Genomic DNA, 27,391 nt, shown 5'->3' with positions numbered 1-27,391 from the left:
TGGAGGGCTCAGGCCCACCTCCAAAGGCAGTTCAGCCTAGCGGTAGGGCTGTAGACAGTCGCTCTGGTTTGGCCTCTTGGTACCACTAGCTGCGTGGCCTAGGGTAAGTTACTTAATCTCGCTGAGCCTCTGGAAAGAGGGACTGAGCACAGAACTGTGGATTTGAGGAGTGACCCTGTGACCCGAGGCCCGGGTGCCTAGAATGCAGTGCACGGTTGCTGGGGCTGTTCTCGTCCCCAACCTGGGCACGAGAGGCAGCATGAGGCCTGGCCTGCAGCAGGGGTTCGGAAAACATTTGTTCCCTTAAAAGAGGCCCCACCTCGTAAAAGCAAGAGTGGTGAGGGCTCGCTAACGGTGCGTTCCCCCACAAGGCAGTCTGGTCTCCCCAGGGCTGCCCCACTGTTGACTCCCATCCACACGGGGGAGAAGGGCTCCCCAGGAGGACTTGACTGGCCTGCCCTTCCCAGAATGGGGGGTTAATTTGCATGCTGTTTGCATGCCATTTGCATGTTCTGGCCCAATCCCCCCCCCCAACTGACTCCCCATTTCTCCACCATTTGTGTCCTTTAGCTCCCCCTAAAGGACAAGGACCAGGACCAGCAACGTCCTATAGGAGGAGCCCCCCAAGGACCTCCACTTGGCCCTTTGCCACATACCAGGATCCGCTTATAGGGGAAATGCTTCAGACCTCTGTTTCGGGGAGAGTCGAAGACCACTGGGAAGGACTTGTGAGGGGCCTCAGTGTAGCCAAACTCCATCTCGTCCTAGGAGGGGAGAAGAGCTCTTCGTGGTGTCCCCAGCTGTGATTTTCTGAACGGGGTGATCCCCTCATCCCTGGGCCAAGGCGGGGCCACAGATGCTTCCTAAGAGCTGGGGGTGCCTGGGTCAGGGGTACAGGTGAGGCCTCTGGGAGGCCACTGGGAGAGGACTCTGTCTGGGACCCGAGCACGTTGGGGAAACAGGAGAGACTGGGGTGATGGGGCAGCGGGAGTGTGTTCCCCTAAGCTGCCGGCGCCTCGCTCCCCATCCCGACCGAGTCCTGGCTTTTCTCGGGACACCAAGGCTGCTTAGGAACCTGTGCGGGCCCCATTTCCCAAAGTCAGGGTAAAGGACGGGGACCCAGGCGTCCCAGGCCACCCCTCCCCCCGGCTCCTGCGCCCACCTGGATCCAGCGGTCATTTCGATTTTCAATCTGAGGGCAGACGATCAGCTTGCAGTTGGTTTTCAACGCTAGGTCCGACATGTCTTCCAGAAATTTCTTATTTGGGCCATGAGAGTCTACCACACTGCAAAACATAGGGAGAGAGGAACGTAATAGTGACCTCTGACTGGGGCCTTGGTGCCGTCTGCGCTGGGCCCCATGTGGCCCCTGGGTCGAGGGGTTCAAACACATCCCTGCCCTAGAGAAGACAGAGGCAGATAATGTCCCCAGATCGTAGGGGACATTATCTGTCCCTGCAAGGTCAGGAGCAAGCCCAGGGGTATGGAGCCCTAAGGCAGGGCACCTAGGCTAGCAGGGGCAGCTGTGGAGAAGGCGGCCTGGAGACTGGGGAAGGTGGCAGGGAGGGGCAGGCAGCCCCATCCGCTCCCGCTCCTCCGGCCCACACAAAGATGGCAGGGTGGGGTTAGTGAGCAAACGGAAAGAAAGAATTCCCTTCTGAACAAGTGCAGAGCAAACCTAGTTCTCCACACCTTCCCGGCCTTTTGACTTAGGTTCCAAGTCCGCGGCGGGTCTGTCCGCTGCTCTGATCTCTGACACACGAGCCTGGAATGGCCTTGCCAATCAAGGCTCCCCTGTCCATCACGGCACCTGCCAAGGATTCTGGGAGACGACAGAAGGACTAGGGTCCCAGGCTGGGCTGGGGCTCATAGCGGGTGCAAGAGGCAGGGTGGGCTCCCGTGTTCTGGGCAGGCCTAGCAGCTTGTCCACACCAGAGCGAGGCTAGGTCTCCTGCGACCACCAGCTGCCTAAACAGAGCCTAGCCTTGCTGCCCAGACTGGATACGAGCTGTCCCATGGGCAGGACACGGGAGAGGCAGGAACACCGACACTGGAGCCAGTGACCTCAGCCGGGGCCTTCGCTGTTCAGAATAAGATGGGGCTGACTGACCCAAGCCAGCCTGGTGCTCTCCCCTGCCTAGCCTGCACGGGTGACCTTCAGGCATCTGTCCACTGAGTGAGGGCCCAATGCTGGACCCAGCACTCCGATCCTATCTCTATCAGTCCAGAGACGGTGGGGTTCCTGCAGGAGGAGTGAGGCCTCACCTGCACGCATACAGCTCCAGGGGGGGCTGGGTGTTGGGGGTCATGATCCAGGGGGCCATGCGGAAGGCCACGGTGTCTGTGAAGAGGGGCACCTCAGGCAGGGTCTGGGGGGGAGATGAGGACTAAATGGGCCCTGCAGGAAGCCCCATCAGGCCCCAAGGCCCCCACAGCCCCCCAGCCTGCCCAGTCCCAGAGATTCCCAACGGGTTCCCCCACACCCTCAGCCGCCACGCCAGCCCCCACCACTGTACATACCCCCGTGTCCACCAGGCTGACACTAAGGGAGACCAGCCCCAAGAAATCAGCGTCAGGGAAGGTGAGTCCCTCCACAAAGAAGCTGATTTTCCGCTCTCCCTGCTGCCGCTCAACTTCGTAGGACAGGCGCTGAGGCCCCAGCACCTGCTTGTAGTGCTCGAGGGAATGCCCGCCTAGGGGAAACCAGAGGCAGGGGCCAGTGCTAGGACGAAGGATGGGAGGGAAGAAACCAGAGGCCAGGGATCCAGGGCAGAGCCACCTTCGTGTTAGCTCTCCTGGGACTCCCCTTGAGCCTTGCCACGTGCAAGCTGTGTGGCCCTGGCTCAGTGACTCAGCCTCTCTGAGCCTCAATTCCTCATCTGTAAAAGTGGGCCAACGGTATCTCATGAGGTCAGTGTAAAGCTTTATATCAGATCAAGAGATAAAAGCCGCTGGCATAAAAGGTAAAAAATACCCAAACGTCCATCAACCGATGAATGGATAAACAAACGGTAGCGCGTCCATATAATGGAACCTTTTTCACCCATCAGAAGGAAGGAGAGGCTGATGCGTGCTACAGTGCGCACGAACCCTGCAAATAGTATGCGAGCTGAAAGAAGCCAGACACAGAAGGCCACATATTGCATGATTCTATTTGCAGGGACGTATCCGAACCAGGTAAATCCATAGGGACAGAAAGCCAGAAAGCAGATTATGGGTTGCCTAGGACTGGCGGTGGGGGAAGAGGGGAATGGGGAGTGGCCACTGATGGGTACGGGGCTTTATGTGGGGGTGAGGAAACGATCTTGCAACTGGATAGAGGTGGTGGTCACACAGCAGCAAGGACCTACTAAGTAAGTGCCAGGGAGCTGTCCACTTTCAAATGGTTAATTTCCTATTATGTGAATTTCACCTCAATTTCTTTTTTTGAAAGTGCCTGGCCTGTAGTGGTTCGGCGCTGCCCCCTTCCGTCCTCGCCTGAGGCTTGTCTGGGAAAGGTCACCCTGGCATGCTCTTATTCACAGTGGGGAAAGGTTATCTGTTCACTTATTGAGATTTTGTTTATGTTCTGGTGTCCCAGTAAGCGTTTCCAAGCAGGGCCCTCAGCCTAAACTTCGACCATGGGTGCACGAGGAGGAAGGTTCTGGCTCCTGCCAGGTTCAGGTGGCCAGGACAAGTTCTGGGTCAGTCTGAACAGAAGGAGGTAAGGGGGGGGAAGAAACAAAAGAGCAGAAGCCTCTTGCTACTTATAAAAATAAGTGAAGGCAGCTGAGAGTTAAGGATGAGTATATATTTTTTAAGCCACAGATTTTGATTAATAAAAATCTCTGGCAGAACAGCCAGGTTCCAAGGGCCGGCCTGGGCCTCAGCTTTGCTAGTTCCCGCTCCCACCTCACCCAGCCTGCACAGAGCTGGGATGTTTTAAGAGCTCGCCCCGTGCTGCCTGACCAGGGAGCGGGGTGGACAGTGGAAAGAGAAGGGGTTTGGGCAGTTGAGAGACCTGGGTCCCAATGCCTGCTCCCCCACCCCTTGGTTATATGACTTAGAGACCCTGGATTCCTGCCCCTGAGCCTCAGTGGTCTCCTCTATAAAATGGGACTCATTTTCGAACCCCCTTCTTAGGTAATATGCTGTGAGCTGCTGGGGCTGGCTGTTGGTCAGAGGTAGAGGGAGGTATAGAAGATGCTGCAGGGGAGGGGGGATGTGTATAAGAGAAGAGTTTGGGAAGCAGAGTACAAGCAGAGCAGGGAGGAAAACAGCCCCAGCAGACCACTCACCCCTAGCACAGAAGACCCCCACTCGTTTGGAATCTGAGAAGGGCACATTCAGGACGAGCTTGTGGTTGTCGAAGAGCCTGTCTGGGCCATCACAGCTCAGCACCATGGGGGACATGTCCTGTAGGTCTGGAGAGAATAGCGCCCTTGAGGCAACTCTCCCTGCACCCTCCTCCCACCTCCCCCAGCCTGCACTGCCCCACGCCACTGCCCTGGATGTCCCCACACACCCTTCTATCACACACCGTCCAGTGATGCCAGCTGGCTGTTGGTAAGGTCAGGCCCTCTGGACGTGATACTGTCCCGGTCACAGTTCACCAACAGGACAGCCCCATAGCCCTCAGGGCCCCAGCGCCAGGTTTTCTGTGGCAAAACAAGAAGATTTGGGGTCAGTGGGACCCAGAGAGCCTGGGGAAGGGGATTTGGAGTTGGCTAGGGCTATTTTGTTAACATGGAGATTTCAGTTTTCTGGCTTTACTTCAGGATTTAAAGAAGAATCATAGATTTGAGGACTGGAGTTCCAGGTCTTTAGACCCAGAGCCACTCCACACTTGTGCAGTGAACAACCTATGCAACCATACATGGTGGCCACACCCAGCCATGGCACTGGAGGAGGAAGGGTAGTGTCACTCCCTCAGGAGGAAGGCTGTTTCAGAAACGACCTTCACCAGCCCACTGAGCTTTGGCCCTACCTAGGGGACAGAGGCTGCCTTTCTCACAACTCTCTGGGTCCCAGCATCTACCCTCAGTCCTACAGGTCCTGCAAGGAGGTCTAAGCCAAGGTGGGAAAGATGGCTGGAGATAGGATTGCAGCTCTCCCTTATACACCTTCACTTAATCCCTACCAGACCCTACAAGTCAGGGCTCACTTGCCTCATTTCACAGAAGAGGAAAGGAAGGCTCTGGAAAATGGAAAGGAAGGCTCTGGAAAGGAAGGCCTCAGTCCCCTAGCTGGGATTCAACTAGTTGGGAGACCTGGGGGACTCCACAGGGTCACTGCTAGCCTATATGACGTACCTGTCCACCTTTCTTGGTAAATGCTGCCCTATGCCAGGATGCAAGACATGACTTGTATCATAGCCCCACTCACCACCTTAGCCAAGCAACCTTGTGCAGTGAACAACCTATACAACCACCCATGGCTGCCCTAACCCCCTCTTGTCCTCAAAGCCTGTCCTTGGGGCCCATGCTTTCTCTCCAGGATCTCTCCCTACAAATTACACCTTCTACCCCCTCCAGGATGGTTTCCAGATACTTCTATCTGGAATCCCCATAATGTCTCGGGACCACCCCACCCTCCTCCTCACTTTTTAGGATCCAACTGAGGCTGTCCACCCAGCCTCCTCTATCAGAAGCCTTGCCTTCTCCCAGCCTTCAGTCAGTCCCTCGGCAACCTTTTATGAAGCACTTATCATGTTTCAGGTTCAAATACAGCTAAGGAAAGAAAAGATGTGTCAAGCAAAAGAACCAATTCTAATCCCTAAGTGGTGCAAGATAGGCTCAGAGAGAGCTCACACAGGAGTCACGCAGCATAGTGATCATACGGTGCAAGTTACGCCCACCTGGGCCAACCTGGCAGCCTCCAGATGGGTTCCCTACATGATCGGATCCCACAGACCCTGGGATCCATCACCCCTCGTTTTGTCTGTCCACTCTGCCAGCCCAGGGTAGCCAGGAGAGCGTCACCTTGTCGCCGTGGCTCCTCTTCACCTTGCCCGTGCGATGCGTGTCAACATCGAGGGAGATGTCTGTAAAAGAGTGGAGAGGGGCACCAGAGGCTCATGCATCCCGCCTCCACGCCCATGAGGTCTAGGCCGAGGCAAGCTTTGCCCATGAGATCCAGGAAGACCTGTTCTAGGGACCACACCAAGCACCTGGGAGGCCGTGTAGCCACCCCCTGCAGTTCTGGATGTTGGAGGGACCCAGACTCCGGGACTCTTGAATTCATTGCTGGTCTATGCTTACTGAATTGCTAGCTCTTGGTGGCCCTGCCTCTGGCCATTGGGAACGAGGCCTGAGGCTGTCAGTGCTGGATCCGCAGTTCTCAGGACCAGCGGCCAGGGCTCTGGCAGAAGGTGGCTCACGGCTCCCTGAATCTTAGCGAGGAATCCTGAGTTCCAGTGGTGTGACAGGTGGCCTCCGGAGGAAGGAGGCCTAGGGTGGGTCTAGCTGTGGCCATGGACAGTTTCTAGATTCTGGTGGCCCTGAGTACTGCTGAGTCTCCATCCCCGAGTGAGCTAAAGGTCTCTGAAGAAGCTCCTGGAGGTTGAGGAAGAGGGCCTGGTCCTGGGACTCAGGGGGCAACTAACACCCTCCAGAGGGCAACAGAGAGGGGCGGGGGGACATCCTGGGAACCAGGAGCCAGTACTTACCGACGCCGGTGAGATAGAGCACGCTGTGGCCTAGGGCCCCATCCTGATGCTGCCCGAAGTAGTACACCTTCACCTGCGGGGACATTGTTAGCCCTACGTGAGCACAGTCACCCTTCAGAGAAGGCAGGGGCAGGGAGCATGGTGGGGGACACCCTAACAGTCCCGCTTTGAGGCAGGGAAGCCTGGGCATCCCTAGAGTCTCCCCACTGCCTAAGGCCCACGATGCCCAGGCTCCTGGCTTGGGCTCAGATCTGCCTTCCCCAGCTCGAGAGGCTATGGATGCCTCCCGGGCTCCAGGGCTGGGCTGAGGAGCAAGGAGGGCTGAGGAGGGTGGGGCAGGTCCCGGGGGGAGCCGCTGGACCCTCAGGAATCCATGGAGATGTCAGAGAGGAAGAATGAGGGGAGGGTCGGCAGACGCCGTCGACATGAGCCAGCGACTCAGCCCATGTGTCTTCTCTTCCTTCATCTGTAAAATGGGAGCAGTGGTCACACGCTCCCACACCCCCCGCTCCCCAAAAGAGCCAGCGGTCACAGAGCTTTTCCCATGGTCCAGATCCCATGCCAAGTGCTCTGCCCAGGTCATCTCAGTGAGCTCCCAAGATGGCCCCAGGAGACTGAGCCCCTTCCTAATGAGGCCACTCCCAGCCCTCCCTGCGGGCTTGTAAGCAGAGGGAGTAGGATTTGAACCCATGGCATGACTCCTGCTCTCAACAGCTACACAGTCTCTGCCTTTTGGGGAGAAAGGGCCATGGCAGTGAACCAGTGGGCCACTGTGTGTGTGGAGGGTTCCTGGGGGTAAGTGATGAAGGGGCTGTCCATGAAAGCAAAGCCTTTCCCTTCCTTGGATATGGGGACAGGGGCACATCTGGGTGGGCACCTGTGTCTCCGTGTATGCGCATACGCGTATGCCCGGGCTGTTACTCCAGTCCTCCCTGCTACGGGGCGTATTTTGGGGTCTGTGTGTAGGGTGAACACGGGTATTCATGTGAGGGTGCCTGTGAATGGGAGGGGCGAGTAGGCAGGCTGTTTTTATGAGCGTATCCATTCGTGCGTGTATGGGTGACGTTGTTGCCATGGGGGGGGGGCGTGCATGTCTGGGGTGTCTGTGGCATCGAGATGTGCTGCGCAGAGGCAGATGTCTAAGTCTTGTGGGGTTTGCTGGAGTAAGGGTGATGTGTGAATGGGGTTATACTTGGGTGGGGGGTGGGGAACACGGCCCCTGACTGTGGAGACGTGGCCTCTTACCTTGAGATCATTTAAGTCCTTACTGGCCGCGTCCACAGATATGGTCACCTCCACACTGACGTCCAGGGGCCAGCGGGACTTGCCTATGGGCCCCGTCACCCGAGCTGGGTCGTAGACCACAAAGACCTCCACTCCGGGGCTCCCAGAGACGCCGAAGGTCTCGGCCCCCTTGGGCACATCACTGACAGAAAGGAGAGAGGTGAGTTTCCAGGGAGCTCAGGAGAGAGACCACAGCTGGGTAGCGGGCTCAGGTCACCAAGCTATACAAACAGCACCCCCTAAGAGCTGGACTGGGGAGTGGCAGGGGAACTGCCACTGGCCAGGAGACCAGCCCGACCGGGCACCAGGCAGCCTGGGCTCCAACCCAGCTCTGTACTGATTCCCATGGGACCCACCCTAGGCACCTCATCTTGTCCTCTGGCCTCGGTCTCCCCATCTGTAACATGGGGCTTTGCTCTAGTGGCAGGGCCCTTTTGGCAGACCTCCTGTGGAACCCAGGACCTAAGACAGACACAAGCGAGCAGGACATGGGCCCAAACCATGGCACTTAATACCCCCGCCCAAGAGTGATCCCCGAGGCTCCAGAGAGCAGAGACAGCAAACCCCGGCACAACCTCCCAGCCCCACCCCAAAGCTTCCCGTGCCCATACTTCCAAATTCTCCAACCCAAGAGGAAACGCACGGGGTCATCTGCCTCTCACCACCCCCCCAACCACTACCTGATGGCTGGGCAGCCTCCTCACTGGTCTCCCTGGACCCACCTGTGCCCCCCTCCAGTCTCTTCCGCACACAGCACACTTAGGCAGATTGTGTATTCCTTTGCCCCAAAGCAGTGGTTCCTGTCACACTCAGTAACAGGTAAAGTCCTCACAGTGGCTTACAAGGCCCCAGTAATCTGCCCCCTGCCAACTCCCTGACCTCTCCTCCCCACGATGCTCCACTTGCCCACTCTACTTGTGCCACACTGAGCTTCCTGCTGTTCTATGAAGCTGCCAATCTGTCTTAGCTCAGGGCCTTTGCACTGGCTGTTCCCTCGGCATAGAATGCTCTTCCCCCAGGTGTCCACAAGGCTCATTCCTTTACCCTCTTCAAGGCTCTGCTTAAATGTCACCTTCTCTCTCTCTCTCTCTCTCTCTCTAAGTATGGGTTTTTCTCCCCTCCAGTATTTTTTTTTAAGATTTTATTTATTTGACAGAGAGAGACAGGGAGAGAGGGAACACAAGCAGGGGGAGTGGGAGAGGGAGAAATTAGCTCCCGTCAAGCATGGACCCCGATGCAGGGCTTGATTCCAGGACCCTGGGATCATGACCTGAACCAAAGGCAGACACTTAATGACTGAGTCATCCAGCTGCCCTTCTCAGTGGTCCCCCCATCACTCCACTGACTGCTGCACCTTGCCCCCTTCCTCTACCCCCTTCCCTATCCCTCTCACTCTGCTCTGACCCTACGCTCCGCAGGTGGAGCTCATACCCTAGAGGGGTATGTCAGACCACAGAACTACCGGTCAGTGCTTCTCCCTCCCCTGCATGTCAGGGCTCTCCCCTGCCCTTCCCGGGGACAGAGCCATCAGCCACTAAAGGTCACGTCCACTTACTAGACATCCACCTGACTGCAAAGATCCAGAGCCAGAGGGGTCCCTTAATGTATCCTCCTGCCTCTATCCTTTCCCGGATCCCTGAGAACCCACCCAGATATTAAACCCTCCAGAGAAACCAGACCCCCCCCCCCAACATGGTTACCGGTGCCCATCAAACTGCCTCCCATGACAATGGTGACAGAGATCATGGTTACAACAACCCCAAGTCCTACTCAGCGCTTGGCCCTCTGATGCTCAGCAAGTAGTTTTCACTGCTCACTTCACAGATGTGGCTGGGGTGGAGAAGGGCCCTGGGGCCCTGCAGGCTGCTGGCAAGACCCACCCGCGCCGGCCCACACTCGTGGCCCCTTGGTACCTTCAGGAAGCCCCATCCTACATGCCCTCTGTCCTTGTCTAATCAGTTACCATAGAAACCCAAGTACCCCAGACACTCGTCCTCTAATCGGACCCCATCTCCCATCCGCCCCACTCCCGGACAATCCCACACCCCTTCACCTGCGCGGTGGCCTCAGCCACATCCCGGAGCGTGTCCTTGACCTTCATACTGCCATAGAAACCTGTTTCCCACAGCAGGCAGGGGACCCCCTGCAGCCCTCTCAATGGTGTCCATTCCCCCCTCACTTCCCCTACCCCCAGGCCCAGAGGTGGGCAGGAGTCCCCCTCCTCCTGGCCACTACCACATCACTGTCACTCTGCCCTCATTCCTGAAGGGGGCCGGCTCCTGCCACCATCTCCAGCACTGCAGCCCCTTGGGTGATGGGGCGCAGACCCCAGACTTTGTCATTACCCAGATCTACACCCCCTACACACTCCCCTCTCAGCGGTCCAGCGATACCACCTGCCAACCTGCCGGCTCAGTCCTCCAACATGCCAACCCCATTGAGCCCCCAGCACCACCGGGACCAGCAACCCCTGAAGTAGAGACGTCTTTATCCCCTCTCTGCAGCCCCGGCCTTCCTGATCTCTCTTCCCTCCACAGGGTCAGAGTCCCTAGCCCACCTCGAGGTCACTCCCTAGCACCTCTCCACTCCTCTGCACACCTTCCCCTCCATCAGACCCTCTAAGCACCGCCCCAGCCTCCAGGGAGTCCCTCCCTCCCCACTCTGCAGGTGCACCTCCCCGCCCCACCCCCACCAGCTGACCAAGTTCCACCCAGATTCATTGCCCCTGCCCACAGCCTGACAACATTTCTAGGGGCTGGAGAGCCCAGGAGGGAGGGGATAGTGTATCTGGCCCTTTGTGGCTCCATCTCCTGGGCACTGGGGACAGGTCTTTGGTCTAAAGAAGGGCTCCAACTCGGAGTTGGACCCATCCAGGCTTTGGGGTCTGGGCTGTGCGTTCTGATGGCCAAGAGGAACTGGTGTGCAGCATCAGAATGAACCGGGGACAGGACTGGGCAGCCCTGAATTTCTGCCTCTGTTTCTTGCCTATGGCCCATCGGCCTGAGGTAGAGAGGTGGTGGGAGGTGACAGCTCGGACACCCACACCTTTGTCTCTTCCGCTCCTTTCCTTTACAGGAAAATACCTCAGGAGTTGGCGCGCTGGCTGCCCAGTCCTGGCTCCCCGTTGTCCCTGTAACCTGTCACCAGTCAGGCTCTCCTCCCGCCATGCCACTGAAACTGCTCCAGTGCCAGATCCAGAGAGAGGTCCCTTCTCTTCTTCCTCTAGAGAGCCGCCAGGGGCATCTGACCCAGATGATCGGCTGTCCTCCCTCAAACACTTTCCGCTTGGCTTCTGGGGCACACGGCTCTCCTCTCCTCCACCTGACTTCTCCTTCGCTGCTCTGTCCTCCTAACTGAAGCGTACCCCAGGCAGCAGCGGGCTGCCCCCCAAACTGCCAGCAGCTCTGGGCAGAGCACATAGTTAAGTTGATGATGAATTTTACTGATACAAAGGCCTTACAGCACACAGCATACTAACATGTTGTTACTAACTAACATACTAACATGTATGTTACTCTTCTTTATAAAATTACTCGGAAATCCCATAAATCCCTTCGATCCTTACAGAATGCCTCTCAAAACCACAGCCCAACCATGCTGGCCATTCAACCACAACTCCACAAATGCAGTTGCCTCCCAACCTGCTCTTTCTTTCCTCCAATAAATTCATTGTCATGAAATTTGATACGTGACATAAATGCAGATGAATATTTTCATTTGCGTTCAAGAATAAAATGAAGGCGAAGCCGTGGAGTTAAGCCTCACTCCGTCGGTGATATGAACAACCTCTTTGCTGAACCAGTGAAGGCTAGACAAACACCTCCCTCCTTCTTGTGCTAATCACAACGTAACACGCTTTTAAATCCCCTTTTCTTCATCAGTAAAACTGTAAGTGGAGCTCCGATTTGTAGACTTTGCCAATTTCCATGGCCTAGAGACTTCCACCAATGGCCAATATCAAGTTACCAATGCAACATCTTTGAACTCAAGAGTTGCACAAAGAAACGCACAATGGCACCCCCTACCTCACTATTTCTACCAGACAGAGGTAAATGATCACAGAGCATAGATCTTGGTAGAGTTTAACAAAATAGTAAGGAAGTGGAGATAATTTTGATTATCACCTTTGTTTTAAATATAACTTATTTACTTGTAAGCATATAGAATTTAATTTTAAATACTGTCATGGAGGGATACCTGGGTGACACAGTCAGCTGAGCGACCAACTCTTGGTTTTGGTTTAGGTCATGACCTCAAGATCATGAGATTGAGCCCTCCATAGGACTCTACACTCAGTGTGGAGTCTGCATGAGATTCTCTCCCCTTTTCCCCGTCCCCTTACATGTGTGTGTGCACATGCGTGCGCTCTCTCTCTCCCTCTCTCTCTTCTCTCTTTCTCTCAAAAATAAATGAATAAATATTTTTTAAAGATTTTATTTATTTATTTGACAGACAGAGATCACAAGTAGGCAGAGAGGCAGGCAGAGAGAGAGAGAGGAGGAAGCAGGCTCCCTGCTAAGCAGAGAGCCCAATGCGGGGCTCAATCCCAGGACCCTGGGATTATGACCTGAGCCGAAGGCAGAGGTTTCCACCGAGCCACCCAGGGGCCCCAATGGATGAATATTTTTAAAATTAAAAAAATAAATAAATACTATCATGGCTGTGTTTGCCAACAGGTTCATAAACCTCCTAAAAAATGGACAATCAGGTCCTCTTGGGGAAGGACCCTCCTGTACTGCTAAAACTGGGTACTATTCCCCTCTCTCCCAGGCTTCCCTAGAGGAAGTCACAGCCTTTAACCAGGTGACTGTACACTGGGGAAAAGGAAATGATCAGACTTTTCCAGCTTTATTGGACACTGGCTCTGAACTGAGGCTAATTCCAGGAGATGCACATGTCATGGCCACCTGCCAGTCAGAGTAGAGGTTTTCAGTGGTCAGGTGGCCAATGGGTTTAGCTCAGGTCTAGTTCCCATTCTGTGATTTTCCCCCCTCCATTCCAGAATGCATAGTTGGAACAGAACTCAGCAACTGGCAGGGTCACCTCATCGGCACTCCTGTGAGGATGTCCCAGCTGGCTCCAGCCCACCCGGCCCCAGGGCTTAGTGCTCAGTCCTATTGTCTGGTGACATTCACCACCTTGATGATCTCCACCTGCCATGATGATATGCATAGAACCTCTACTTTTCATCTTCAGACCCTTATAGCTAATTGCTCTTTGAACATCTCCCTTGGATGTCTAACAGGCACTTTAAATGTAACATGTCCATGTAGAATCATAAAGGAAACAATCCAACAAGAAGATATAACAATTGTAAATATTTATGCACCCAGCATGGGAGCACCCAAATACATAAAGCAGCTAATAACAAACATAAAGGAAGTAATTGATAGTAATACAATGATTGTAGGGAACTTTAACAACCCAATTATATCAATGGATAGATCATCCAAACAGGAAATCAACAAGGAAACAGTGGCTTTGAATGACACACTGGACTAGATGGAAATAACAGATAGATTCAACATTCCACCCTAAGACAGCAGACTATATGTTCTTTTCAAGTGCACACAGAACATTCTCCAGAAGAGATCACATATTAGGCCACAAAACAAGTCTCAAAAAATTCAAAAATACTGAAGTCATACCATGCATCTTTTCTGACTATAACACTATGAAATTAGAATTCAACCACAAGAAAAAATCTGGAACGTACACAAATACATGGAAGTTAAATAACATGCTGCTCTAAACAATGAATGTTTCAATTAATGAAACAAGAAATCAAAGAGGAAATTTAAAAGAACATGGAGACAAATGAAAATGAAATGGTCCAAAATCTTTGGGATGCAGCAAAAGCTATTCTAAGAGGGCAGTTTATGCCAATACAGTCCAAGCACAAGAAGAAAGAAAATCTCAAACAACCTAATCTTACACCTAAAGAAGCTAGAAAAAGAACAACAAACAAAACTCAAAACCAGTATAAGGAAGGAAAAAAGATAAAGATCAGAGCAGAAATAAATGAAATAAAAACAAACAAACAAACAAACAAAACAAATAGAACAGATCAATGAAACCAGGAGCTGGCTCTTTAAAAAGATCAACAAAATTGATATACCTCTAGCCAGACTCTGAGAGAGAGAGAGAGAGAGAGAGAGAGAGATAGGGAAAGAGAGGATGCAAATAAACAAAATCAGAAATGAAAGAGGAGAAACAACAACAGACCCAATAGAAATACAAAGAATTGTAAGAGAATAATATGAAAAATTACATGCCAAAAATTGGGCAACCTAGAAGAAATGGATAAATTCCTAGAAACATATACCTACCAAAACTGAACCAGAAAGAAATAGAAAACTTGAACAGACTGATTACCAGCAATAAAATTGAATCAGTAATCAAAAAACTCCCAACAAAGAAAAGTCCAGGACCAGATGACTTCACAGGTGATTTCTACCAAATGTTTAAAGAGTTAATACCTATTCTTCTCAAACTGTTCCAAAAAACAGAAGAGGAAAGCTTCCAAATTCATTTTATGAGGCCAGCATTATCATGATATCAAAACAAGATAAAGACACCAAAAAGAGAGAGAACGAACTACAGGCCAATAGCTATCATAAACACAGATACAAAAATCCTCAACAAAATATTAGCAAACTGAATCTAACAACCTATTTAAAAAAAATCATGCACTGTGATCAAGTGGCATTTATTCCTGAAATACAAGGGTGGTTTAATATTCACAAATCAATCATCATGATATATCACATCAACAAGAGGAAGAATAAAACTATATGATCATTTCAGTAGATGCAGAAAAAGCATTCAACAAAGTACAACATCCCTCTATGATAAAAATCCTCAACAAAGTAGGTTCAGAGGGAACACACCTCAACATTAAATAAAGGCCTTAAATAAAAACAACACATCATATTGAATGGTAAAAAACTGAGAGCTCTTCCTCTAAGATCAGAAACAAGATACAGATGTCCACTTTCGTTTATTCAACATAGTCCTGGAAGTCACAGCCACAGCAATCAGACAAGAAAAAGAAGTAAAAGGCACCCAAATTGGTAAGGAAGAAATAAAACTCTCACTATTTGCAGATCACATGATACTATATATAGAAAACCCTAAAGAAACTACTAGAACTGATATGTGAATTCAGTATCACAGGAAATGAATTGTATCCCAGGATACAAAATCAATGTACAGAAATCTGTTGCAGTTCTATATACCAAAAGAAAGAAAAATTAAGAAAATAATCCCATTTACAATTGCACCATAAATAATAAATTATCTGGGAATAAACTTAACCAAGGTGGTGAAAGAGTTGTATGCTGAAAACTATAAAACATGAAAGAAATAAAAAATGACACAAACAGAAAGATGTTCCATGCTCATGGATTAGAACAACAAATATTGTTAAAATGCCCATACTACCCAAAGCAGTCTACAGATTTAATGCAAACGCTATCAAATACCAACAGCATTTTTCATAGAACTATAACAAAGAATCCTAAAATTTGTATGGACTACAACAGACAAGGAAAAGCCAAAGCAATCTTGAAAAAGAACAAAACTAGAGATATTGTAATTTCAGATATCAGGATATGCCACCAACCTACAGTAATCGAAACAGGATGCTCCTGGCTCAAAAATAGATACATAGACCAATGGAAAAGAGTAGAAAACACAGGAATAAACCCACAATTATATGGTCAATTAATCTTCAACAAAGGAGGCAAGAATATCCATTGTGAAAAAGTCTCTTCAACAAATGGTATTGGGAAAACGGGACAGCTATGTGTAAAAGAATGTAACCGGACAACTTGTACCATATACAAAAATAAACTCAAAATGAATTAAGGACCTAAATGTGAGACCTGAAACCATAAAAAGTTCTCGCATTTAGGTCCTTAATTCATTTTGAGAGTATAGGCAGTAATCTCTCTGACATCCACCGTAGCAACATTTTTCTAGATATGTCTCTTGAGGCAAGGGAAACAGAAGCAAAAGTGAATTATGGGGACTACATCAAAATAGAAAGTGTCTGCACAGTGAAGGAACCAATCAACAGAACTAAAAGGCAATCTATGGGATGGGAGAAGATATTTGCAAGTGACGTGTCCAATAAAGGGTTAATATCCAAAATATATAAAGAATGGATACAACTCAAACCTCACAAAAAACAAATTTTAAAAAAGTGGGAAGAAGACATGAACAGACATTTCTCCAAAGAAGACATCCAGATGGCCAACAGACACATGAAAAGGTGTTCAACATCACTCGTCATCAGGGAAATGCAAATCAGAACGACAATGAGACATCACCTCACACCTGTCAGAATGGCTAAAACCCAAAACCCAAGAAACAAGTGTCAGCGAGGATGTAGAGAAAAAGGAATCTTCACACACTGTTGGTGGGAATGCAAACTGGTGCAGCCATTCTGGAAAACAGTACAGAGGGTCCTCAAAATATTAACAATAGAACTACCCTATGACCCAATAATTCCCCTACTGAGTGTTTACCCAAGCCACACAAAAACACTAATTTGAAAAGATATATGCATCCCTAAGTTTACTGCAGCTTACCAACAACAGCCAAATTATGGAAGCAGCCCAAGTGTCCATTGATAGATAAATGTATAAAAAAGATGTGTTTTATATGTATATAGTGTTTTATATGTATATAGTACTAATGAGTACACTTCCATGAAGAGCACTGGTTAATGTATAGAATTGTTGAATCACTATATTGTGTACCTGAAACCAGTGTAACACTGTATGTTAACTATACTGGAATAATTTTTTTAAAAGAAGTTCTACTCTAAAAACAATAATGTAAATAACTAACTAACTAAATAAATAAATTTATAGTGTCCAAAATCAAACTCCTACCTCCCCACCCCTGCCCTGTCCAGACCTTCCCCTGCCTCTCCATCCTCGGGTTCACCCTGGGGTCCCCTCCCTCCCTTGCACCCAGGACCCAGCAAACCCTAAGGACTCCACCTTCATGTCATGCCCAGGGCAGACACTCTTACCTCGCCAATAGCTAACACCCCAGAGCAGATCACCAATCACTTTCACATGAATTTTTACAAGCAGCTGGTCTCCTGCCTCCTCTCCTGTTGCCCTCAGTCTGTTCTGGACCTATCTGCAAAAGGGTCCTCTTTATTTAAAAAAAAAAAAAAAAAAACCCTCTGGTGTCCCTCCTGCTTGTAACCCTTCCACAGAGTCAAACTGGCTTCCAGACCATGTGGCTTCCCTTTCCCCCTTTTCCCAGACTCAGCTCCTTGCTCTCCCTCTAGCACGTTCATCTCACTCCTACCTCAGGCCCTTTGCACCTGCAGTTCTTGCTCAAGATGTTCAGCTCACAGATATCTGCTGAGTCCTTACCCCTCATTTCCTTCTCAGAAAAGTCTTCCCTGCCCAATTCAGGACAGTGTGATAAGAAGACACCATGAACACCACACTCTCTTACCCCATGAGCCAGCTTCATGTCACCTGACATATTCTGCTTATTTTGACATATTTGCTTATTGCCTGTCCCCCCTGTTTCTCCCTCTAGAATGCAGGCATTTTTTCCCACTTTACTCCTTAAACCTACTGTCATCTGAGCGCCCAGCTCAGTGTCTGGCACGGACCGGGAGGACAGTAAAACTTTGTGTTACGGATGAGGACAGGGAAACCCAGAAACCCAGGACTGCCCAGCGGGCAGGTGGCCCTGCTGGACTTGAATCCAACCTGCCCAACCCCAGAGTCTTTCCCCACACATCCCAAAAGCAAGCAGGCACGAGCCCCAGCTGGTGGCAGAAAGGTTCCCAGCTCCTGGGAGACACCTGCCCTGCCCCAGCCAGGGACTGGCTATCACTCAGCCCAGAGCCATCGCCAGACACAGCCCTTTCAAGGAGAGTGGGGTTCTACGAAGCCAATCCCCAGCTTTGGGCAGAAGTTGACATTTCCAAATCACAGCCCTGGCATGCAACTCCCTATTCGGGGTAAGAAATAATAGGAACAGTAATAACAGTGGTAAAAGAAGAGGGGGAAGAGCAGGAACAGATGCTCTGGGGCTGTCCAGCCCTTCCAAGCCCAGCGCTGCTGCCTCCGGGGTGCTGGGAGTCCGCTCCCGGCTTCTTTCTACCTGGCAGGTGCCAGGACAGTCCCTCCAAGGCCGGGCCTCCGGGAGAGGTGATGTCGTGCATGAGGACCACGATGGGCCGGGCTGACCCCCTGGGCCGCCGCTTCCATGCCGGTCTCTCCTGCCCTCTGGCCCCCACGGCCTTCCCCGTTCCATCACGCCGACCCAGGTGGTTCCCCTTGGGTTGCCTCTCGGGGTAGAAAAGGTGCAAGAGCCGAGGCTCTCCCAAGCAGGAGCTTTGCAGACTGGGGGGGAGAGGAAGGGGCCGCTGCTTCCCGCTGGTGCCCACGCTTGGCAGGTTATGCCCAATAGGCCCTCACCATCTCAGAGCCTCCTTCGCTTGGTGTCCTCCCCTAGACCGTGCCCAGGCCTCGAAGAGGGGGTCCACCCCCTCATCTCTCAAGCTCCCGGATCTGTGGCTGGGGCCGTGGATGAACAGGTGGGGGTGTAACCAGCAGGGGTAGGAGGTTGAGGGCAGCTGGGTCGGAGCCTCCACTGACCCCTGCTGGCCGGCTGCCCTGCGGCGGAGTCTCACAGAGCAACCCCCAGACCCAACCCAGACTCACAGGCAAATAAAATAACAGACTTGAAAGCACCCATCAGATGAGAGGGTGTAAGTCATTACCACACATGTCAGCGTTGTGTCTTTATCATCATGTCCATGCTGATGCCAATGAGCTAGGGCCCTTCTCCCACCTCTGCAGGGGTGCGGGGTGAGGAAGGGGATGGGCGAGAAGAAATCTGTATTCTTGAAGACCCACTTCAGATGCCATCTCTCTGCGGACAGAAGTGTGGGTTCTGTGCAGAGTGTGGGCCCAAACCTGGTCGCTCACCTGCTCTGAGCCTCTGTTTTCCTCCTCTTGGAAATGGGTATAATCCAAAGAGCAACTTCCTAGGGCTGTGCGGGGAGGGTGGATTTCAGGAGATGATGATTTAAAGTGCTTAGCATACAGTAGGTGCTTAAAAGGCATTAGGTGCCGCTGCCACCATTACTATCTCTCAGCCCAGAGCCCCCCAAATAGCCCAGCCCATAAGGGCCAGCTTCCTGTGACCTTTCCCCGTGTTCCCATAGCGCAGGTTCAGACCTTCCCTGGGGCCCTGTCGCAGTCCATCTGTGTCCCCCAGAGCCGCAGACTACCCGACCCGTGTGCATCCATGCACCCCAAACCTGGTATGCACCAGGTTCAGAAAGAGGCTGTGAGGAGAAGAGAGTCAATTCTTAGAAAATCTCACAGAAGGAGGCGCCGACGGTGAGGTGGGGAATTTCAAGTCAACAGGTAGTTCCCAGCCATCTGATGAGGCAGAAGGACAGCGTGTTCCGCGGGTTAACAGTGGGGAGGAAGATGCTGGGGTGGCTTTTCCCAGCACCTACCATGTGCCAGGTACCTGCTCAGATTTTGACACCCATGATGTCATCTGCACTCACAGCTACCCTCACAGGTATGTGTTGCTGTCCTCATCTAGCCCATGAAGAAATCTCAGAGAGGTTAAGTAATTTTCTTGGGGTCACACAGCTGACAAAGGGAGGAAAGAGCAGCAGGTTTATCTCCCATCATATGCTGTACTGATTGACATGAAAATGAACGTGTGTTCCCTGAGCATGCCCCCACGGGGACTGGAAGGGTGAGTTAGTTGGGGAAGACGTAGGAAGGAAAAAGGAAAATGGAACTTTGCAACACAAGCTCCTACACATGATTCCTTGAGATTGGGGGGGAGGGGGTTGGCATGGAACCCAAGGCAGTGTGTGGGGCACCAAGTCAGGAAAGCCATGTCCCCTCTTCCCCACACAAGCACCTGAACTTTGCAGGAGTGAGGCTGGTACAGGCCAAGAGGACAGAGCCCATGACCTCCTGGCTCCTGCTTCCCCCAAAACAGTAAGTCTGTGGAGTATCTGCCCAGGCCCTGGGTCAGAGAAAGGTCTCAGAGATCATCTTGGCCTGCCTCCAGCCCATCACAGGGCTCTGTGCTTGAACACTTCCTGGGCCAGGCAGCTCACTACCACACATCCCTTTGTGCTTTGACAGCTCAGGTAATTAGAAAGCTTTTCCTTTTGCTCAGCTGCACCTTCCCAGAAGCTTCCTCCTACTGGGGTTCAGCAGGCCACACCTTACCCCAACTACTCAGAAACTTACCACTGGTCTCTAAGGAGAGGAGAAACACAACAGTCTTGGAGAAGTCCCTCCCGTGCCCTTCATCATAGCTGCTGCTTGGATGTCACCAGCCCCCCAGAGGATAGAGTTGAGGGGTTTGGGGCCCCTCTTCCCAGCCCAGGGCCTGGGCAAGGAGGGCAGGATGGTCCTGACCTAGCCTCCAGCTGGGTGGGTGGGGATGGGGGCACGGTGGCAAAGGACACGCATGCTCCGGAGGGTTGCCCAGGGCTGGGGAGAGGCAAAGGCAGGAGAATAATGCAGAATCGAATGGAAAGGCTGAGAAGCGGGCCAGCGGGCAGCTCTCGAGCAAATGGGGCCAACCAAGCCGACAGCCGCCCTCACACCTGGCCAGACACCTGCCCCCTGGGTGCCCCCAAGGTGCCACCTTCCAGCCACAGGCACAAGAAATGACATAGCGCCAGCCAGCAGGACCCAGCAAGTCCTCTCTGGTACAGCCAGCCCCGTGGATGCTTCTGCTGGGTGCTAAGACCTACCATAGCCGACGGTCCCAGAGAGCTGGGCAGCCCCTCCAGGCTCTAGTCCTAAAGGACAGCAGCTGCCCAGGGGCCCAGGGAGCTCCCAGTTAGTGCTGCAGGCTGCCCTGCCTCAACATGCATTCCCTGGGCACCACACCGGGCGTCAGGCACCACACCGGGCACGGGAAGGGCAGGGGTGAGTCACACCAGCCCTGCCCTCATGGGTCCACACGGGGCAGGTACACCGTGGTGTGCACCACACTGCTATTCCATTCTAATACCATCCCCCTTGACCTCTGCCTGCTGAGTGGGGAAGTCAGGATTCCTCTCCCCATTTTACAGAAGACAGATTGAAATTCAAAGGGAAATCACATATAGGGACACAGTGGCAGAGCCAGGATTTGCCCCCACTTGGGACAGACTCCAAAGTTCAGCATCTACCTTCTATCTCACTCCTCCCCTTGAACTGACGAGCAACACAGAAGATTCCCAGACCTCGAGGTGTTTGGGGGTGGAACTCATGGCATTTGGGATCAGGTAGACCTGAGCTCAAATCTCAGCTCCTGTGGGACTTGGGGCAAGTGTCTCGACCTCTCTGTGTCTCCATGTCTTTGTCTGCAAAATATGGACCATAGTTGTCCACACCTTGTGGGGTTGTTGGGACACTTCATTGAGCTAAGGCCGCGAGCCCTTGCTACAGTGCCACCCCCTGTCATTACGGTCACAAAGGACTTGGAGAGAGAGCAGATCCTGGAGAGAAGGCTGGTAGGTAAGAGGATCCTTGTACCTCCCTTCCCTACCCGACTTAACCAAAAATATGGGTGATTAACATCCACATCCTGAAGTTCCTTTTGCTCTCAGACAAAGACTGGAGTCCCTCACCGGCGGGTACAGGCTGTATCACCTCCCAGTGCCAAGCCCGGCAGGGACCTGGACACAAGGTAGGTTTCAGTAGGATCTGTTAAATGCCCTCCATGGGGCAAAGGCCCCAGAAGGTCCCCCAGCTTCCCCACCCCAGTGTGGCCTTCTCCTCGGACGCCCCTGGGTGCTGACTGTGGCTGGCCCCTTGCAGAGCCCACGTCACAGGCAGACACTTTCTCCTAAATCTAGAAGGGTGCAGGGTGTGGCTGTGTTCTCTGTTTCCTTCCTTCCCAGTGATAACAATCATGGGTAGCTTATGCCCTGTCATTGCTCAGGGAGGGGCACACCCAGGACCTGGAAGGAGGGGCCAGGCCGGGGCCGCCTCCTTTCGAGCGGACCCCTGCCTTCCTGGGAGTGCGGGCTGGAGAGGAGAGGACAGGGCTCTCAGCCGCAGGCGCCCCCAGCAGAGCCACATGGGGGCTGGGGACCAGAACCTCCCCCCCCACACCCTCCCCCCCAAGAGAAGCCAAGAGCTATGGATGGGAAGTCACGGGTGAGTCACTTCTTCCCTCTCACCCACGGGCTCCCCAACTGCAGAAAGAAAAGCATGCCTGTGCGTACACATTTCATGCGAGATGAAATTCCTCATCTGTAAAATGGGGGCCAAAGCCACAGGTAGGAACAAGAAGCAACGTCAGCCCCGCCGTGCAGGGGCGAAGCAGGCGAGGCTAAGTGATGGGCCCAAGGTCACACGGCCTGCAAGTATGCGCCTGAACCCCCACCAGAGGTCACGACTCTGCAGTCAGTGCACTGACTCTCCGGTGGTCCCAACCCCACCGTGAGGGACCCAGTGAGGATGGCAGCTGGCCTTCCATCCCCGGTGAGGAACCTGAGCCCAGCCACCTCGGCTCGGCCCGGCTCAGACCACACAGTGTACCCACTGCCGGGTCCGACTGTGGAGTTTTCAACCCTGCCTTAGCCCACCTCTCCCAGCACAGTGCCTGTGACCCAGGTGGGGGTAGGCGGGGTCGTAAATTGTGACTGGAGCACTTGAAGGGCTTCAAGTGGCCTCGGGCTCCAGAGCAGGGTGACTGGCTTCTCTGGGGCATTTGGAGGGCCAAACACCGCTCTGCACCTCCTGTGAGGGCAGGACCCTGACAAGAGCCAGTGCGTCCCAGCTCCCTCGGCCCTGGCCCCGAGAGCCCAGCGCCCACACAAGGTCTCGATGGCACCTGTCCGGGCCCACAGCTGAGGCCCACGTCCCGGGCTCCCCGGTAGCTGACGTCCTCAGCTGGTTGCGGATTTGCCAGCTCCTTCTAGCCCCACATACCACCCACAACATCTTCGAGCCTCAGGACCCCTTGGCAGAGCTAAACAGCTGCTTAGCAGCTCCCCAAAAGGGAGTAGAACCTTCTCTGGATAGAGCAAAGCTGAGACATGTGACACAGAGAGCATTTTGGGGTCGGGAGGAATCTACCTCACCTGGGAGCGACCCTCCCTTTCTTGGTGTTTCAAGTGCTCTCTCGGGGTCCCTAGAGGGTGGGCCCACCGAGCGAGGAGGGGCAGGGACTGGGAGGAGACGGGACTGCCGGGTGTCAGGGGTCGGGGGTCGGCAGTGATGGAAGCTGGAAGGGAAACCAACCCGGAAATGATGGGAGGGGCAGGGAGGGGAGGACAGAGAGACCGACGGGGAGGGGCCCTTGGTCTTAAATGGCAGGTGGCCAGGGGGACCAGGGGGGCAGGGACACCTGTAGGATTAAAAAGTGACCGACCTCAGAGGTCTGCCCCGACGCCAACATTTTCCATCCCAAGAACACACAGCGCATGTTCCATGTCCGGCCCCCGCGGAGGGCGGGGAGGACCCCGGCCCCAGAGTCTCCAGGCACCTCACGTTCAAACTGCAACATTACTTCTAACAAAGGAATGCGGTGCGGCCCGGGTTGGAGCCAGGAAGAGAGACGGTCCTCACCCGGCTTTCAAACCCTGGTCCAGCCCGGCTCTCAGAGTCTGTCCGTCATTACGAATTAGTGTCTACGGCAATCCGGTAATTACCCCGTGAGCCGCACAATTATACCTCACTGTACTTCTGTGCACGTTAAAAGCATCAATTTATTCAATGTAAACATTAAGAATATATATACCACAGGTTTTATAACTCTGTTTTGGCATTTTCATTTTTTGAAATACACAGAACTCCAGGAAAAAGCAGCAGCCTGGGGCCTCTCTCCAGCTCCTTGGAGAGACCCCCCCGACCCGGAGTCCCTCTTTCCTGGGCACCTCGAATGTTACCCGTCTGTTCTGAAGAGTCTATTTTGCTCTGAAGCTTTTGCAGGACAGGGGGAGGCTTTGGAGAGATCCAGGAGGATGTCTCTTCCCCCTCCCCCCACAGCCAGCTTCTCCGGGCCAGAGAGTAAACATTCATTACAGCCTCCAGCCTGGGGCTCTCATTCTGGCCTCTGGCGGACAAGGAGGGTCAGACCGCACCACAGATGGCCTCCCCACACTCCCCACCCTCCCCTTTTTTGGCATGCGTCCTCTGGGGGCCACCTCCAAGCATGGACAGGGACAACCAGGGTAATCTGACCAGTCAGTGTGGGGGGTGGGGAGCAAGTCTGCTGGGGCGATGGTTCAGGGTGGGGAGCTAGTCCTTTGGAGTGGGGGGCTTCTATAGCACATCCTGAGAGGATTTCAAGGGTTCCTTGGGCTGGGGCACACAATTACCCCAAAGACAAATATTTCTCTACAAGGTCCACACAGCACCTCGAACTCATCACTGCGCATCTCCACCTCCATTGGCTCTCCTGGGAGGCTTAGCCTCCTGGCAGCTCAGGTGACGGGCAAACCTCCTCTTTGGGGTTCAGGGGGCTTTCCCCTTCAATCGGCAAGGCTAAGTAGAAACCCGCTGCCTGGCCTCAGCTGGAGCAGGACACCAATGGGCATGGAGGAGCCCCAAGTTCATCATCCTAGACAGCCCGGGCCCTGGGTGACCTTCAGGCTCTTCTTCAAACCTTCCCAGGCTGAAAAGGCCATGCCCGCTTCGCTACCCATCTTAGACCAGTCGGTGGGAATGGGGGGGGGGGGGTCTTCCTTTCGTCTCCTTTTAAAACCAACTTGCTGCAAATAAACTTCCGTTTTCTAACTTAGAGACCCTCAGTACTTACACCCCTGGTCAAGACCAACGCCCAGGATGAAGGCTCCCTAAGGGCTGGGGGGGTGGGGGGGTGGTCTCTCAAAATGCTCACTCCAGGGGCGCCTGGGTGGCTCAGTCAGTGAAGTGCTCGACTCTTCATCTCGGCCCAGGTCTTGATCTCACGGTTATAGGTCTGAGCCCCACATTCAAAATAAAATAATTAAAAGTGCTCACTTCAGGGCCCCAAAGTAGTGCCCCCACCCCCACCTCCCAGAGTCAACCAGAGGGCAGGAGCTGTGGCCAACCCAGGCAGCTTCCTTGTGCTCCACCGCTAGGCCAGGGCCCGAATCTGAGGGTGCTGGGGTGCTTGGTGATCCCAAAGGGGAACCTCCCTCCGTTCCCACCCCACACACAACCTAACCCGTCCTCTGGGAGCACTGTCGGAGACGTGACGGAAAGAGGGACCGGAGGAGCTGTGAGCACCTCCTCCAGCTTCCAGGGGCCCTAGACACGCAGGGTCTCGCTTATCCCACCTCCCACTCCACTGTCAGATGAGAACACCAGGGCCCAGAGAAGGACAGCGGCTTGTCACACAGCCACAAATGGAGCTAGGATGAGAAGCCAAGTCTGTCCAGAATCGGGGTCCGGGGCCCTTGACCTCCACGCTGAACTCAAGACAGGACTCAGCTCACTCTGTTGGGGCTCAGATAAGGAATGAGGCCCAGCAAGGGCCGGTGACTTGGCTGACGCCAGACAGCAAGTCAGATGCTGAGCTCAGACTAGAACCCATGTCTCCTGGCTCCCAGGAAAATGCTTCCGGCCTTAGTCAGCAGCACTGTGTAGGGCCCAAGTTTCTGAAATGACCTTCCGGAAACAAGCACCCCCCCCAGGATGAGAGCAGAGGTCTGGAATCCAGACAGTGGGGGCCTGCTAGCGATTCCTTCCCTGCCCTTGGTGTTAGAGCTGGGTGGCCAGATCAAGTCAGCATCCAGCTAAATTTGAATTTCAGCGCCAGTTTTTAAAAACATAAGTAGATCCCATAGGATATACTAAAAATTATTATTATTGTTTACCTAAAATGCATACTTAACTGGGCGTCCTGTTTTCCCATTTGCTAAGCCGAGGAAATGCTACGTTAAAAGGACAGGAGAAATGGGATCTCGGCTACCCACCCAGATCCGAGAGAACCAGCCCCATGCCAGGACCCCCAATGGGACTCAGAGCCAAGGTCTGGCCTCCAAGGGTCCTGGCTCCCCCTCCTCAGCCCTGTCTGAGCGGGGTTCAGAGGGTTTCTGGGACAGAGGCCCACCGGAGGCCAAGCAGGAAGGCAGACCCAGCATTCACAACCAGACTGGGACAGCACAGGAACTGAGACCCAGGAGGCAGTGCGAGCTCAGATCCCACCTTGTGACAGACTCCCCAGCCCCCACCTTCTCTGAGCCCCTTATCTGCAGGAGCTCCAGCTCCCTCTTATCCAGCAGGAGTGGAGTCCCTAAATAGTTCCAGACAGAATGGAGTCCACAGACAGTATCAGAGCTGGAAAGGCCCCCCCGAGACCCTCAAGTCCAGCTCCCTCCATGGCCAGGTGAGGAAACTGAAGCCAGACCAGGTCCCTGGGCCCCCATCTGGGCACAGCCAGGACAGGTCAGAGACTTGAGTCAACAGGAGAAGCTGATTCTCCTAGGGCCCCTCAGATGTCGCCCCTCAGGTGCCCCCATCATGGCCGGCACCGTCACCACCATGGCAAACACAAGCCCGGGTCTGGTTCTAGGTTCTTGTCCTTTATTAACTCCTTGAATCATCCCTCTGACACTCCCTCCTGATCCCAATCACCCTGGCCCGCCTCCAAGGATCAAGCCGCCACACACCCCACACCTCCACCTCCGACAGAAGGGCTGTTGGCAAGAAAGAGAGAGAAACTCAGGGCGGCCCGGTCCTGCTCCCCGTCTTGAGTACCAGTTCATTCTGGCACCGCACACCAGCGCCTCTCTGATGTCAGAACACAGAGCCCGGGGCTCAGAGCTAGAACCCTGAGGCCAAAGACCCGACTCCAGGTGCCCAGGAGAGACGGAGCCCCAAGATGGGCCTGATACCCTAGCTCCTCCCTGATACCCAGGCTCTCCATCCAGGCCACCTGCTCCACACTCCGAACGACCGACTACCAGCACCCTCTAGCATGCTCGATGTGTCCAACGGGCACCCACCCCATGGCCTCGGGGTCCTCCAGTGCAGCCCAGCCCTCTAGACCCAGACGGGTACCTCTCAGTTCTCACCTGTGAATGTCCACAGACGTCTCAACTCCCACCACACACACGGCGTAGGTGGGTTTCTTGAGGGACAGCCTCACAGATCTCTGCGGGGCCATCCCGTGCCCCGGGCTCCCGGGCTCCGCTCTTCCTATCTCCCCGGCTCCTGTCCTGGGCACCAAGTCGCCAGGAAGGAGCCTGCGTTCTGATGGGTCGGTGCTTCCCTCCTCCCTTTTAATTTCACCCTGTGACCTGATTAGCTGCCTAAACCGAGTCCCCACCTCCTGGCTCCACGCCCAGCCCTCTCACTCAGGCCTGCCAATCCAGGAGGCCAGGGGAGGAGGCACCCCAGGTCTCTCAGAGAGATGGGAAATGGGGGCTTCCGTCGGGGTCCCCGATGGAGCAGGGCTCAGCTGTCCCCGGAAGCTCCCCGGGGGCCCTGTCTCTCCTTCCCTAGC

General features: G+C 53.5%; 1 protein-coding gene across 1 annotated transcript in view; it reads right to left on the bottom strand.

The window, feature by feature from the left end:
• PADI1 (peptidyl arginine deiminase 1) overlaps positions 1 to 27,134 on the bottom strand; it is a 41,037-nt gene extending 13,903 nt beyond the window's left edge. Inside the window, exons 1-10 of the mRNA XM_059376395.1 lie at positions 26,961 to 27,134; positions 7,892 to 8,072; positions 6,647 to 6,719; positions 5,961 to 6,022; positions 4,520 to 4,637; positions 4,278 to 4,403; positions 2,521 to 2,693; positions 2,266 to 2,369; positions 1,163 to 1,286; positions 657 to 764 (exon numbers count right to left, since the gene is read on the bottom strand). Of these exons, the coding sequence (XP_059232378.1) occupies positions 657 to 764; positions 1,163 to 1,286; positions 2,266 to 2,369; positions 2,521 to 2,693; positions 4,278 to 4,403; positions 4,520 to 4,637; positions 5,961 to 6,022; positions 6,647 to 6,719; positions 7,892 to 8,072; positions 26,961 to 27,052 (1,161 nt within the window). The 5' untranslated portion in view covers positions 27,053 to 27,134. The remainder of the gene's footprint in view (positions 1 to 656; positions 765 to 1,162; positions 1,287 to 2,265; positions 2,370 to 2,520; positions 2,694 to 4,277; positions 4,404 to 4,519; positions 4,638 to 5,960; positions 6,023 to 6,646; positions 6,720 to 7,891; positions 8,073 to 26,960) is intronic.
• Positions 27,135 to 27,391: the final 257 nt, after the last annotated feature.

Source organism: Mustela nigripes, chromosome 14, assembly GCF_022355385.1.
Source record: "Mustela nigripes isolate SB6536 chromosome 14, MUSNIG.SB6536, whole genome shotgun sequence".
NCBI lineage: Eukaryota > Metazoa > Chordata > Mammalia > Carnivora > Mustelidae > Mustela > Mustela nigripes.
This window is presented reverse-complemented; position numbering and strand designations above follow the sequence as displayed.